Source organism: Salmo trutta, unplaced genomic scaffold (genome assembly GCF_901001165.1).
Source record: "Salmo trutta unplaced genomic scaffold, fSalTru1.1, whole genome shotgun sequence".
Classification (NCBI taxonomy): Eukaryota; Metazoa; Chordata; class Actinopteri; order Salmoniformes; family Salmonidae; genus Salmo; species Salmo trutta.
The window spans coordinates 20001-35520 of record NW_021823489.1 but is presented as its reverse complement, the minus strand read 5'-3'; the positions used below and the strand labels follow the sequence as shown (position 1 = coordinate 35520).

Genomic DNA, 15520 nt, shown 5'->3' with positions numbered 1-15520 from the left:
CAAAAAAATTCAAAATATTCCATTACCGTACTTCGAAGCATGTCAAACGCTGTTTAAAATCAATTTTTATGCGATTTTTCTCGTAAAATAGCGATAATATTCCAACCGGGAGACCGGTCGGAAACACTGAAATAAGAAAATGGAGTCGTCACATGCACGCGCGCACCAGTGTCATTGTTCTCAGAAGTACCACTCTCCAAAACCCCTACTGTTTTTCGCCCAGAGACTGCAGTGTTATCATTCAACGTTCTGGCGCCTTCTGAGAGCCAATTAAAGCCTTAGAAAATGTCACGTTACATGTCACGTTACATGTTACAATGTCACGTTATTTTCGATAAAGAGGCTACAGAAGGCCAAGAAATGGTCAGACAGGGCACTTCCCATATAGAATCGTCTCAGATTTTGGCCTGCCATATGAGTTCTGTTATACTCACAGACACCATTCAAACAGTTTTAGAAACTTTAGGGTGTTTTCTATCCAAATCTACTAATTATATGCATATTCTAGTTTCTGGGCAGGAGTAATAACCAGATTAAATCGGGTACGTTTTTTATCCGGCCGTGAAAATACTGCCCCCTATCCCAAACAGGTTAATAGTCTTGTAATAGTGCTTTATTATTAATAGTGCTTTATTAGTGGACTTATATAGCTGTCTGCAGAGCGGGCAAAAAGTTTTGCAGCACCCCCACCCCCACCTCCAAACTGCAATACATCCCCTGGCTGTGTGTATACAGTATGTGTGTGTGTGTTGCTGCAGAGAAGTGTGTACAGGAGAGGATAGATATCGATCTGTCTGAGAGCCCTCTCCTGTTCCAGATACGGAGACTTAGGGGTGGGACACTCTGACAGTACGTGTGTGTGTAGGCTAAGTGTGTGTGTGTTTAACATAGCACAAAGGAATGTGTCAGACAGTTTTTTGTCTGTGTAAGAGGAATGCCCATGGCCTCAGTGAACACATGTTTTAGATTGACCAGGGCAGCGGTGTGTGTTGGTGCACATGTGTTTGTGTGTGAGCGGTGGCGTGTGGATTTGACCTGGTCCCTGAATGCTATGACGTCATTTACAGCTTGATTATTGACATGTAGAGTGAAGTACGTGTGGGTGTATTTGTGTGGTGAGTGCTAATGTAATTGACAGATTATTGGCATGCAGGGTGAGATGTGTGTTTATCTCACTAGCTTGCTAATATGTGAGCAATAACAGTTTGAATTCTCTTCAACATGTGTGTATTATGTGTGTGTAAATGTGTGTGAGAGTGTCATGTGTTTGTGTGTGTGTGCTCATGTGAAAATGAAAAATTAGCTGTGTTCTTAGTCCTTGGGAGAGAGAGAGAGAGAGAGAGAGAGAGAGAGAGAGAGAGGAGTTGCCTGAGGTGTCACTCTACAGCTTTAGGTTTCAGTCCCTATGCTGGAGAGGAGAGAGAGGGAGATAGAGGGGGAGAGAGTGGTGGATTTAAAGTGGCAGGGGGAGAGAAGGGAGAGCCAACTGCACAGAAAATCAGGGAGGGAGACGGAGAGGTGGAGATCGAGCAAGAGAGTGAGACAACCATCAACACACTGAGGGAGAGAAAGCAGAGAGGGAAGGGGGAACAGAGAAGGAGAGGGGAGGAAGAGGGGGAGGGGGGAGAGAGCGAGAGAAGAGGACCTAGAGAGATGGTGAATGGTGTGAATAGAAAATGGCATTCTGAATAACAGAGCAGGAAAAGAACAGACAAAGGAAGGAGAGAGAGAATACCTGTCAGGAGGAGGGGGGACTACAGGACTGTAAAGAAAAAGGTGGCAAAGAAATAGAGAAAGAGGTTAAACAGTTGCTCTCCAGACAGAGAGAGAAAGAGGAGGTTTAACAGTTGCTCTCTAGACAGAGAGAGAAAGAGGAGGTTAAACAGTTGCTCTCTAGACAGAGAGAGAAAGAGGAGGTTTAACAGTTGCTCTCTAGACAGAGAGAGAAAGAGGAGGTTTAACAGTTGCTCTCTAGACAGAGAGAGAAAGAGGAGGTTAAACAGTTGCTCTCTAGACAGAGAGAGAAAGAGGAGGTTTAACAGTTGCTCTCTAGACAGAGAGAGAAGAGAGAAGCAGAGTTTTTTGTTTGTGGCCGGTTCTGTGTATGTACGCCTGTGTAGGTTTGTATATGTGTGTGCGTGTGTTTGTGCATGTTTGTGTGTGTGTGTGTGTTTTGATTGTGTCTGTGATCGTTCCCTGGCCTCTGAGTATCAGATAAAGAGAAAGCACCTGCTTATGTCTGTGTTTGTCTGTTTGAATTTAAGTGTGTGTGTGGGTGTGTGTGTGTGTGTGTGTGTGTGTGTGTAGTATGTGTGACATGTGACTTGTTCTGTGTCTGCAGCACAATGCCTACCTGCTTTGTATTTGACCTTCCTTACTCAGCAAACCGTGTTACTGCAGAGAGAGAGAGAGAGACAGAGGGAGAGACAGAGGGAGAGACAGAGGGAGAGAGGGAGAGAGAGGGAGAGAGAGAGAGAGACAGAGGGAGAAACAGAGGGAGAGACAGAGAGAGAGAAAGAGAGAGAGAAAGAGGGTGGGAGAGAGAAAGCGGGCGGGCGGGAGAGATAGAGAGAGGGAGGGAATAAGAGGGAGTGTCGTAGAGGGAAGGAGACAGAGAGTTAAGTGGTAACACACTGAGGGTTTTCTCAGTCTGGTCAGAGTCTGCATATACACATTTTCTCTCTGCCTTGTGTTCTGTGGGAGTTGAGAACATACCAGATGTACCATCAGACAACAGGCCTGGACCTTCACATCGTCAGGAGATCTCGCAGAAGCTTTTAAGCGGGTTGTTCATTTTGTAATTGTTTAGGTTTTTGTTTGGTAGTTTTTGGACGCTTGAGGTCCATCCACACAGATTTGGTATCTCCCTCAGTTCCTCCCTTGGTGCTACCAGAATGAGTGACCCTCGGATGGGGGAGAGAGACCACTCTCAGAGACTCTCACCCTTTCACAGGCTCAGAAAGCTGGACACCTGCCACCCCCCTGGTAACTGCATCGGTGAGTGTGTGTGTGTGTGTGTGTGTGTGTGTGTGTGTGTGTGTGTGTGTGTGTGTGTGTGAGTGTGTGTGTGTGTGCGTGCGTGAGAGTGCGTGCGTGCGTGCGTGCGTGAGTGTGCGTGCGTGCGTGTGTGCGTGTCCCATCATCTTTATCCTCTTACTCTTCAGGACCATGAGGATGAGGGGGAGTTTTACTATGGGGGGCTCACAGAAATCTTATCCATCTTCTGCATGTGTGTGTAGGACAGTTGTGTAGTGTTCTGCTGTTTGTACTGTGGAACAGTGTGTCACCCCCTTAGAGATTCACTGGGGCAAGGAAAACAGCCCCAAAAACCAGAGCAGTGGCTGGCAGTAACATAGTGAGAGTCAGCAGTAACCAGGGGGCTTCTCTCTCTGTTCTGCTGCTGACATTTAGAGTGTGCTCCGAGTCAGAGTCGACTGTAGAACTGGGACAGCACTATGCCTGGTCAAGGCCAGGACCACTGTGAGAGGGATATATTTAGACAGGTAGGACATTGAGGTTTCTGCATTATGATACATTTACATGACAACCGTATTAGCTGCCCATAGATGTTGGTAAAGAGGTCAATGGAACTCGACCAAAACAATGGAAATGCCATGGAAACGTGTGTGGAAAGAGGTCGTGGGGGAAAGATCCTGAATCTCCTTATTGTCCCACAGCAAAAGGAGCCTGAACTTAGGCTATTGTTCATATGTGTATTACACACTATGTTGAGGTAAACATCAGAATATAATGCTTGTATGGATGTCAACCCCAACACATGTTCATGCCATCACCAATCAACTGCATTACAGTTCAAATGTACTTTGACTACCACCACTGATTTCTCTATGCTACTGTAGAATGAATGCTCAGTGGCAGCAACATGGCTTCCGTTCTGAAAGTTGGCCGAACTCTCTCTATATATGGCTGGGAGGGAGTTTGGCTGGATGCAATGTGTGTGTGTGTGTGTGTGCGTGCGTGCGTGCGTGCGTGTGCGTGTGTGTGTGCGCCTGTGTGTGTGTGTTTGTGAGTGTGGGTATTTAAATAAATGTTATGATTGTACTGTTTTCTCAGAGTGCTTTACGTTTATGTAACTAACCTTTTTCCATCACTAATATGTAATAGTCCTGGCCTTTACCATCACTAATATGTAATAGTCTTGGCCTTTACCATCACCAATATGTAATAGTCCTGGCCTTTACCATCACCAATATGTAATAGTCCTGGCCTTTACTATCACTAATATGTAATAGTCCTGGCCTTTACCATCACCAATATGTAATAGTCCTGGCCTTTTTCCATCACCAATATGTAATAGTCCTGGCCTTTACCATCACCAATATGTAATAGTCCTGGCCTTTACCATCACTAATATGTAATAGTCCTGGCCTGTACCATCACTAATATGTAATAGTCCTGGCCTTTTTCCATCACCAATATGTAATAGTCCTGGCCTTTACCATCACCAATATGTAATAGTCCTGGCCTTTACCATCACCAATATGTAATAGTCCTGGCCTTTTACCATCACCAATATGTAATAGTCCTGGCCTTTACCATCACTAATATGTAATAGTCCTGGCCTTTTTCCATCACCAATATGTAATAGTCCTGGCCTTTACCATCACTAATATGTAATAGTCCTGGCCTTTTTCCATCACCAATATGTAATAGTCCTGGCCTTTACCATCACCAATATGTAATAGTCCTGGCCTTTTTCAATCACTAATATGTAATAGTCCTGGCCTTTACCATCACTAATATGTAATAGTCCTGGCCTTTACCATCACTAATATGTAATAGTCCTGGCCTTTACTATCACTAATATGTAATAGTCCTGGCCTTTACCATCACCAATATGTAATAGTCCTGGCCTTTTTCCATCACCAATATGTAATAGTCCTGGCCTTTACTATCACTAATATGTAATAGTCCTCGGCCTTTACCATCACCAATATGTAATAGTCCTGGCCTTTTTCCATCACCAATATGTAATAGTCCTGGCCTTTACCATCACCAATATGTAATAGTCCTGGCCTTTACTATCACTAATATGTAATAGTCCTGGCCTTTTACCATCACCAATATGTAATAGTCCTGGCCTTTTTCCATCACCAATATGTAATAGTCCTGGCCTTTACCATCACCAATATGTAATAGTCCTGGCCTTTACCATCACTAATATGTAATAGTCCTGGCCTTTACCATCACCAATATGTAATCCTGGCCTACCCACCTGGTCAGGTGATGTCTTACTCGATGTTTAACAGATGACTGTTCTTCTCTCTAATCACCCTGTCCTGTCCTAGCTCCATGTTTACATAAACAAACCACACCATGACTTCTCCTTAGGGTGACAGTGACGTGACAATACTGGGTACTCACTAGTCAGGTGTGTGTGTCAGCAGGTAGATATCCTGGTTGGATTTATCTGTCTAGTGTCAGTTACTGGCAGTGTAATGTTTCCACATCAACACTGAGTGTTGGTTTCTGATGTGGCTATAGGTTACTCTTGGCTGGACACGTTACCCTGTGCATACAGGCAGGAATTAGCTATGTTTACGCAGTGCTGTTATTTGCAACTGACACACACTTGACTAGTGGGAATATCTGTGTTAGCTCAGATGTACATTATGTGAGCTAGAGCGTACGTCTGGAGGTAATGAACATATAGTGTTTACTGCACTGTGTGTCAACAGTTGATGTTCATATGAACAGATGCAAGTCAAGTTAACAGGTAGTTGAGGGTTGCTGTGAGGAGAGGTTGAATTATAAGCACAGATGTAGGTAACATGAACAGGTAGGTTAGAGTTCTGACGGTTGTTAATAATGTAACAAAACATTGTGATTAGTGATGCACCGATATGACATTTTTGGCCGATACCGATATCCGATATTTTCCTTGCCCAAAAAATATATATACCGATATTTAACATTTTAGCGGCCTTAAGCATTCTAGTAAAGTTAAATAGTTAATACATACGCAGTCTAAGGCACTGCATCTCAGTGCAAGAGGCGTCACTACAGTCCCTGGTTCGAATCCAGGCTGTTTCACATCCGGCCGTGATTGGGAGTCCGATAGGGCGGTGCACAATTGGCCCAGCGTCTTTGGCCGCGGTAGGCCATCATTGTAATTAAGAATTTGTTCTTAACTGACTTGCCTAGTTAAATAAAGGTTACACACACACACCACACTGACCAAAAAGTTATTTTGTTGGCATTTACGTATGTCCCCATTACCAGTAAAACGTAATCAAAACCTATTTCTTTCACTTACTTGCTGTGCCGTTTCGTTGTTCATTTGTTCAGTCGTTTTATTCTCAACCAGGATTTTTATGGAATGCCGTTTGGGTCTTTGCGTGCCCAAAAATATATACTATTTAACACTATTTGACATGTCAATTAAGTTTGTTGACCAATCAGGACCTGAATATGACTGCACGTCATATAATAATTTAACGCGTTTATACATTTTTTATGTAGTTATTACACATGGATTACACTATCACTCGTATTTCATATATGTCACCATGATTCATCGATACGTCTGCTATGATGCTGGTAAAGTTGTCTCGCGCACCTACAGTGCTGGTCATAAAAAAAAGCTAGCTAGCTCATGGATGCAAACAATGTTCTTCCCCAAAAACATAGCAAAGCGACAATCTGTTTCAGTAGCTATGGTTAGCTAGCTAACTATATACTGTAGCTAGGTGTCATCATCTAAAATACCATACATTTATAAGACAGTTCTTATTTGATTAATGGTGGTCGGACCCATCTATGTGAAGCTAGCCACAATAAGGATTAGCCACAATAGTGGACTTTGCAGTTAGCCTGCAAAATAAAAGTACGGCATAATTCTACTATTTGTTTTCATTTGCATCACTGTCAATGACATTTTAATTTTGAAGGCAAACCGCAAATTCCACTATTGTGTCTAATCCTTAATGTGGCCAGCTACACAACACACAACCCGGTCCGGTCGAGCATCACTAGCCAGATGAAGCTAGCTGGCTGCTTATACCAGAAGCTTTGTGCTACAGGGTTAAGTAGCTGGCCAGCTATTTATTTTCATGAACTTAAGTTCAATTTCAATAGGCGAGCAACAAAGTGGCAACCTAGCTAATATTCACTCACAAGGATTCCTAAATCATTGCTAAGAATAATGAAAATGACTGCAGTTTTTACTGGTCATTGTTTTCAGGCTGATTGTATTTGTGCTAGCTAGGTACCAAGCTAAAGCTAGCTACCCCAGAAGTTGTGGTCGAACAAATGATGCTTTATTACCAACGCGTTATTGTAAACACATCGTTTGTGGCCGGTGTTTGCTTGTTTGCAGACATTTTTGTACAGCTTTGACAGTGCTACTGTATCTTTTTTTACTCGCAAAGACCCACACGGCGTTCCATAGTATGTATGTCGTGAAGCTAATAGCAGTGATGCATTTACTGTGTAGGGCAACATCTGACAAATAGCACACTTGGTAGTGTGTACCGGTGCTCGACCAGTCGGTGAAAGCCAACATCACCCACGACAGAGAACGGATGATTGTCAAGGGCATTGAATTATATTATCTTGTCTTTAATGGATTTCACCTTTGAGTTGTCTCCCTGAAATGTTCTTACTCTTTTAAATGACTGCTTGACTTGTTGACTGCTCGATCCACACAGCAGACATTGTGGGCTAAGTTAGGAATGCTGTACGTGGCGTCATTACGTCATGTACCTACGTTATATAGGTATGCACGTCAGCCTTGACATTGGTTTTGCACATTGCCGTTAAACTAGACATCGGCCGATACCGATGTTGGCATTTTTAGCTAATATTGATTGATTCCGATATGTTCACCGATATATTGTGCATGCCTAATTGTGATTATAGTTGAATCATTTGTTTTACAGTATAGACACATTTTTGTGATGTTGTTGTTTAAGCCATGTTTTCTAAATCCCTTTTCACTCCCCATCGCTGACAGGTATGATGGATAACCTTGCAAATACAATCCCCCACAACCTCCTCCTCTTCTCCTCCCCCTCCTCTCCTCCTCACCTTCTCCCTCTCTACCTATGATTGTGCCCTTACGTATCCAATCATCCCCTTTACTAATCTTTCCTTACTCCATGTCCTATCCTCCTCCTCTCCTATCCTTCTCCTCTCCTATCCTCCGCTCCTACCCTCCTCCTTCTCCTCTCCTATCCTCCTCCTCTCCTATCCTCCTCCTCCTCCCCTCCTATCCTCCACCTCTCCTCTCCTCCTCCCCTCCTATCCTCCACCTCTCCTCTCCTCCTCCTCTCCTCCTCCTCTCCTCTCCTCCTCTCTCTCTCTCTCTCTCTCTCTCTCTCTCTCTCTCTCACTCACTGTCTCTTTCTCTCTCTTCTTTCTCACTGTCCTCTCTCTGTCTCTCTGTCTCTCTACATCTCTCTGTCTCTCTGTCTATCTGTCTGTCAGTGGGTTATTCATTCCTGTTTATCCCTATACACCATTACATTCATTCACCTCCAGTCTGTAGACTAGGCTACTGATCCCTGAGTGCTGCTGTCTCAGATACCACATCATGGAAGCCAAATAAACCTTGAAACCTAAGACTGATGGAAAGAAAATCTTACCTCCCTTCCACCTACACACACACACACACACACACACATACTGTCATACACACACACACACACACACACACACATACACACACACACACCTACACACACACACACAGACACACACAGACAGACACACACACACACACACACACACACACACACACACACACACACATACTGTCATACACACACCAAACACACCTACACACACACACACATACCCCCCCCCCCACACACACACACAGACAGACAGACAGTAAAGGGTCTATCATAGTCCAAAATGTGTACGCATACACACACAGTGTTCTAGAATATTGGACCGCTGGCTTTCATACTTTTCAAATTCTCAGCGCAGCTCAAGTAATTTCTCCAACTGTCAACACATTCAAATGAATAGAGGACGCGTATCGGAGATGTGTTGGTTGGTCGGGCTGTGTGTCCCTGCGGATGGCGGTCTCAGAGCCACATATCTATGTCAAAATGGAATGCCGGACTAACGCGTCTCAGCATTTGTGGAGTATGATTTACGCTTAAGACACCTGCAGTGCATCCAGGGTAATATTGATCTCCTGACCTCCTCATCTCACCACCTGTTTTACACACCTAGCTGACACCAAGCTGACACCCCTGCAAGGCTGGTGGTACAATCCCCTGTCTGAGGGTTGGACTCTACCACACCTCCCAGAAGGGGGTGCTCTGAAGAAGTGCCATCTCAGGGTTGTGTGTGTTTCTCTGACTCTGGTCCCTTAACCATTAAGATAATTATCAAAAATTATTGAAATCACCTGGGATAGATAGTGGTAGAAATGTGCCTTTTTCAGTCATTTATATGGAGGAGATGGTGTTTTTCCTGTGGCTGTAACTTACACCTGACCTCTGTATGCATATATTTAAATAACAAATAAATCATCCCCTGTCCTTCCAGAGGTTTTAATTCAAGTCTTTTTGTTGGGATTTGAACTATTGTTATTGTAATGACTAATCTGACCACAGGAGTTGAGAAGTTGGCCTTTAATACTTGACTGAGGATCCAGATAAAGTATGTTTAATGTTTCCTGCAGGTATCGTCCATGAGAACGTGAAGATGGGCTCAGACGGGGAGAGTGATCAGGCATCTGGGACGTCTTCTGATGAAGTCCAGAGTCCAGTCAGGGTCCGCATGAGGAACAACCACCACAGACGCATCTCCAATGAGGTACAATTGGTGTGTGTGTCTGTCTCTCTGTTTAGTTCTGTCTCTCTGTTTAAGTCTGTCTGTCTGTCTGTCTGTCTGTCTGTCTGTCTGTCTGTCTGTCTGTCTGTCTGTCTGTCTGTCTGTCTGTGTGTGTGTGTGTGTCTGTCTCTCTGTTTAGTTCTGTCTCTCTGTTTAGTTCTGTCTGTCTGTCTGTCTGTCTGTCTGTCTGTCTGTCTGTCTGTCTCTGTGTGTGTGTGTGTGTGTGTGTGTGTGTGTGTGTGTGTCTGTCTCTCTGTTTAGTTCTGTCTCTCTGTTTAGTTCTGTCTGTCTGTCTGTCTGTCTGTCTGTCTGTCTGTCTGTCTGTCTGTCTGTCTGTCTGTCTGTCTGTCTGTCTGTCTGTCTGTGTGTGTGTGTGTGTGTGTGTGTGTGTGTGTGTGTGTGTGTGTGTGTGTGTGTGTGTGTGTGTCTGTCTCTCTGTTTAGTTCTGTCTCTCTGTTTAGTTCTGTCTGTCTGTCTGTCTGTCTGTCTGTCTGTCTGTCTGTCTGTCTGTCTGTCTGTCTGTCTGTCTGTCTGTCTGTCTGTCTGTCTGTCTGTCTCTGTGTGTGTGTGTCTCTCTCTCTGTTTAGTTCTGTCTGTCTGTCTGTCTGTCTGTCTGTCTGTCTGTCTGTCTGTCTGTCTGTCTGTCTGTGTGTGTGTGTGTGTGTGTGTGTGTGTGTGTGTGTGTGTGTGTGTGTGTGTGTGTGTGTGTGTGTGTGTGTGTGTGTGTGTATGGCAGCTGTAGAATGATGAGCGCAGCAGTATTGCAGGAAATGCCCCTGGACACACAGTCTGCTGCCTCTGTGTGAACACTCTGGACTGGACTGCTTTAGACCATGTTTACTACAGACAGAGAGAAGAAGGGGGAGGGAGAGTGGGGGGCTGAATGAAATAATGAAACCATGATAAGGAACAGAGAGAGGTAGAACTTGGACATGGATAGGCAGAGAAAGAGAGAGTTGAGGAAAGATGTGAGGAGAGGGAGAGAGAGAGGGATGAGAGGGAGAGAGAGAGAGAGAGAGAGTGGAGGAAAGATGTGAGGAGAGGGAGAGAGAGAGGGATGAGAGAGTGGAGGAAAGATGTGAGGAGAGGGAGAGAGAGAGGGATGAGAGAGTGGAGGAAAGATGTGAGGAGAGAGAGAGGGATGAGAGTGGAGGATAGATGTGAGGAGAGGGAGAGAGAGAGGGATGAGAGAGTGGAGGAAAGATGTGAGGAGAGAGAGAGGGATGAGAGTGGAGGATAGATGTGAGGAGAGGGAGAGAGAGAGGGATGAGAGAGTGGAGGAAAGATGTGAGGAGAGGGAGAGAGTGAGGAGGACAGAGAGATGGAAAATAACTGTTTCCTATCAGCGATTTCCAACATCCCTCCACATTCCCCCCTTCCCCCAACTCTGTTCTACCCTCAGGAATCTCTCCATCCCTCCCTCTTTTCCCTCCTCCTTCTCCTCTACGTCCTCCTCCCCTTCTTCCTCGGAGTGTGTGGGGTACTCTGGCACAATCGTGCCCTCGTTCTCTCTTTCTCTGCTTCTGTCCATCTCTATCTGTTGGGTCATGTGGCAGGCGAGAGAGGTGCAGTGTGGGAAGAGTGTGTGAGAGTGTAGGATTACCATTCAGAGGGACAATGAGGGACTTACTAGAGCTGTTCTGCATTGTAAGTACTAGGTTGTGTGTGTGTGTATGTGTGTTAGTGTGTGTGTACTGAATGTGTGTGTGTGTACACATGCATGAAATCAAATCAAATGTTTCTAAGAGAATGAGAGTGCATGTGTCTGAACATGATTATTTGAGTGACGGTGTGTGTGTGTGTGTGTGTTGTGTGTGTTGTCTCTGTGTGTGTGTGTGTGTGTGTGTGTGTGTGTTGTGTGTGTTGTCTCTGTGTGTGTGTGTGTGTGTGTTGTGTGTGTTGTCTGTGTGTGTGTGTGTGAGTGTGTGTGTGTGTGTGTGTGTGTGTGTGTGTGTGTGTGTGTGTGTGTGTGTGTGTGTGTGTGTGTGTGTGTGTGTGTGTGTGTGTGTGTGTGTGGGCATGTTTGTGTGTAGTCATTGTGTGTGTAAAATCATTGTGTGTGTTAATTGACTGTGTTCTTCAGTGAGTGTGTTGATGAATTAATAGAATGGATGAGACGCTGATGAGACTTATTAAGCAGAGATAAATGCTTACTGTGTACAGGTGAATGTGTCAAGGTATTGTCATATTCACGTGTGTATGTCTATTCCTACATACAGTAGTGTTGTCACGATACCAGAAGTTTGACTTTGATACCAATACCAGGTTCATCAAAATGCTCGATACCAAATAAATATTCAATACCAGAACGATAATCGATACCAAAATGATACTCGATACCAAAACGATATTCAATACCAAAACGATATTCAATACCAAAACGATACTCGATACCAAAATTATACTCGATACTCGATACCAAAATGATACTCGATACCAAAATGATACTCGATACTCGATACCAAAATGATACTCAATACCAAAATGATACTCGATACCAAAATGATACTCAATACCAAAATGATACTCGATACTCGATACCAAAATGATACTCAATACCAAAATGATACTCGATACCAAAATGATACTCAATACCAAAATGATACTCGATACTCGATACCAAAATGATACTCGATACCAAAATGATACTCGATACCAAAATGATACTCAATACCAAAATGATACTCGATACTCGATACCAAAATGATACTCGATACCAAAATGATACTCGATACCAAAATGATACTCGATACTCGATACCAAAATGATACTCGATACCAAAATGATACTCGATACCAAAATGATACTCGATACCAAAATGATACTCAATACCAAAATGATACTCGATACTCGATACCAAATGATACTCGATACCAAAATGATACTCGATACCAAAATGATACTCGATACTCGATACCAAAATGATACTCAATACCAAAATGATACTCGATACCAAAATGATACTCGATACCAAAATGATACTCGATACCAAAATGATACTCGATACCAAAACGATATTCAATACCAAAACGATATTCAATACCAAAACGATACTCGATACCAAAATTATACTCGATACTCGATACCATAATGATACTCGATACCAAAATGATACTCGATACTCGATACCAAAATGATACTCAATACCAAAATGATACTCGATACTCGATACCAAAATGATACTCAATACCAAAATGATACTCGATACCAAAATGATACTCAATACCAAAATGATACTCGATACTCGATACCAAAATGATACTCAATACCAAAATGATACTCGATACCAAAATGATACTCAATACCAAAATGATACTCGATACTCGATACCAAAATGATACTCGATACCAAAATGATACTCGATACCAAAATGATACTCAATACCAAATGATACTCGATACTCGATACCAAAATGATACTCGATACCAAAATGATACTCGATACCAAAATGATACTCGATACTCGATACCAAAATGATACTCGATACCAAAATGATACTCGATACCAAAATGATACTCGATACCAAAATGATACTCAATACCAAAATGATACTCGATACTCGATACCAAAATGATACTCGATACCAAATGATACTCGATACCAAATGATACTCGATACCAAAATGATACTCGATACCAAAATGATACTCGATACCAAAATGATACTCGATACCAAAATGATACTCGATACCAAAATGATACTCGATACCAAAATGATACTCGATACCAAAATGATACTCAATACCAAAATGATACTCGATACCAAAATGATACTCGATACCAAAATGATACTCGATACCAAAACGATATTCAATACCAAAACGATATTCAATACCAAAACGATACTCGATACCAAAATTATACTCGATACTCGATACCAAAATGATACTCGATACCAAAATGATACTCGATACTCGATACCAAAATGATACTCAATACCAAAATGATACTCGATACTCGATACCAAAATGATACTCAATACCAAAATGATACTCGATACCAAAATGATACTCAATACCAAAATGATACTCGATACTCGATACCAAAATGATACTCAATACCAAAATGATACTCGATACCAAAATGATACTCAATACCAAAATGATACTCGATACTCGATACCAAAATGATACTCGATACCAAAATGATACTCGATACCAAAATGATACTCAATACCAAAATGATACTCGATACCAAAATGATACTCGATACCAAAATGATACTCGATACCAAAATGATACTCGATACTCGATACCAAAATGATACTCGATACCAAAATGATACTCGATACCAAAATGATACTCGATACCAAAATGATACTCGATACCAAAATGATACTCAATACCAAAATGATGCTCGATACTCGATACCAAAATGATACTCGATACCAAAATGATACTCGATACTCGATACCAAAATGATACTCGATACCAAAATGATACTCGATACCAAAATGATACTCGATACCAAAATGATACTCGATACCAAAATGATACTCGATACCAAAATGATACTCAATACCAAAATGATACTCGATACCAAAATGATACTCGATACTCGATACCAAAATGATACTCGATACCAAAATGATACCACAGAAGAAAAAAAGGCCATAGAAAACCACTGGGCTGTACTTTTTTCAACATTGAACAATATGTTATTAATAACTGGTAGAACAACTCAAATAACAAATAGAATATCTTCTATTGTATATTCAATAGTAAAAAAAAATACAACACCATATTAAATAACATATTCAATTCCTTATGCAAAACCATGAGCCTCATACACATCTGAAATGTTTTAAAATGGTATTTTATGCATAACAGGCTTAATTAAATGGCCATAAAATTGGGTCAAATAACATTCATTAGACCTATGATTCACTACAGCTAAATCATTTAATGTATTAAATTAATAGTTTAATTCCATAACGACATAAAAAACGCTGAAGCTCATTTCTGAAGCATGCACACCATACTGTAGAAATACAATGGATTTTACACAGCGTACTACTATTCCCAGAGTGCATTTCAACTCCCAGGGTGCAATGCTCCGCCCAGGGCTGCTGCTGGCTGGCTAGTGGCTACTACTTGCAAGCCCAGACAAATGCAAAATAGTCTAAATGTATTGCTGTCATAGCTAAATTGTGAGTGCATTTCATATTTCTTTAGGGTTGTAATCATATTTTAATGCTCACATGAATGTCATGCTGAATATATATTCATGTCATTGCCACTCAAAAATAATTAGAATTTAGTTGCTAGTAGAATAACGTTACAATTCAAAATGTGATGTATAAAATGATTTTTTATGCCATTTTGCAACTTAACCTCCCTTGCACTGCACTGCTTTGCAACACCTTTGAAATAGTTATTTTGGTGGGCTGGCCCTCATCATCTGCTTTGTAAGCAAAATATTACCATAGTTTGCTTCTGGAGACAGTTTTGTCAACAAGCTGCGGCGTGGAGTTTTGATATTTTTGTGAGAAGAGGCCATACTGTCGCATTTTCTCTCTCCTCTCGCTTGCTTCTCAAAGGTGGCTCATGCTGTGTCAGCTGTATGCGCAAGTAGCCTGGCTGGCTAGCTTAATACTGCCCCTTGAGAAGACAAGCACCCTTGCTAGCTTACTACTGCCCCTTGAGAAGACAAGTACCCTTGCTAGCTTACTACTGCCCCTTGAGAAGACAAGTACCCTTGCTAGCTTACTA

The 15520-nt window shown here is 42.3% G+C and overlaps 1 protein-coding gene across 1 annotated transcript in view; it reads left to right on the top strand.

The window, feature by feature from the left end:
- Positions 1-2631: 2631 nt before the first annotated feature.
- The window catches only part of LOC115191173 (cyclin-dependent kinase 17), a 31669-nt gene continuing 18780 nt past the window's right edge, over positions 2632-15520 (top strand). The window contains exons 1-2 of the mRNA XM_029749112.1: positions 2632-2997; positions 9659-9792. Of these exons, the coding sequence (XP_029604972.1) occupies positions 2895-2997; positions 9659-9792 (237 nt within the window). The 5' untranslated portion in view covers positions 2632-2894. The remainder of the gene's footprint in view (positions 2998-9658; positions 9793-15520) is intronic.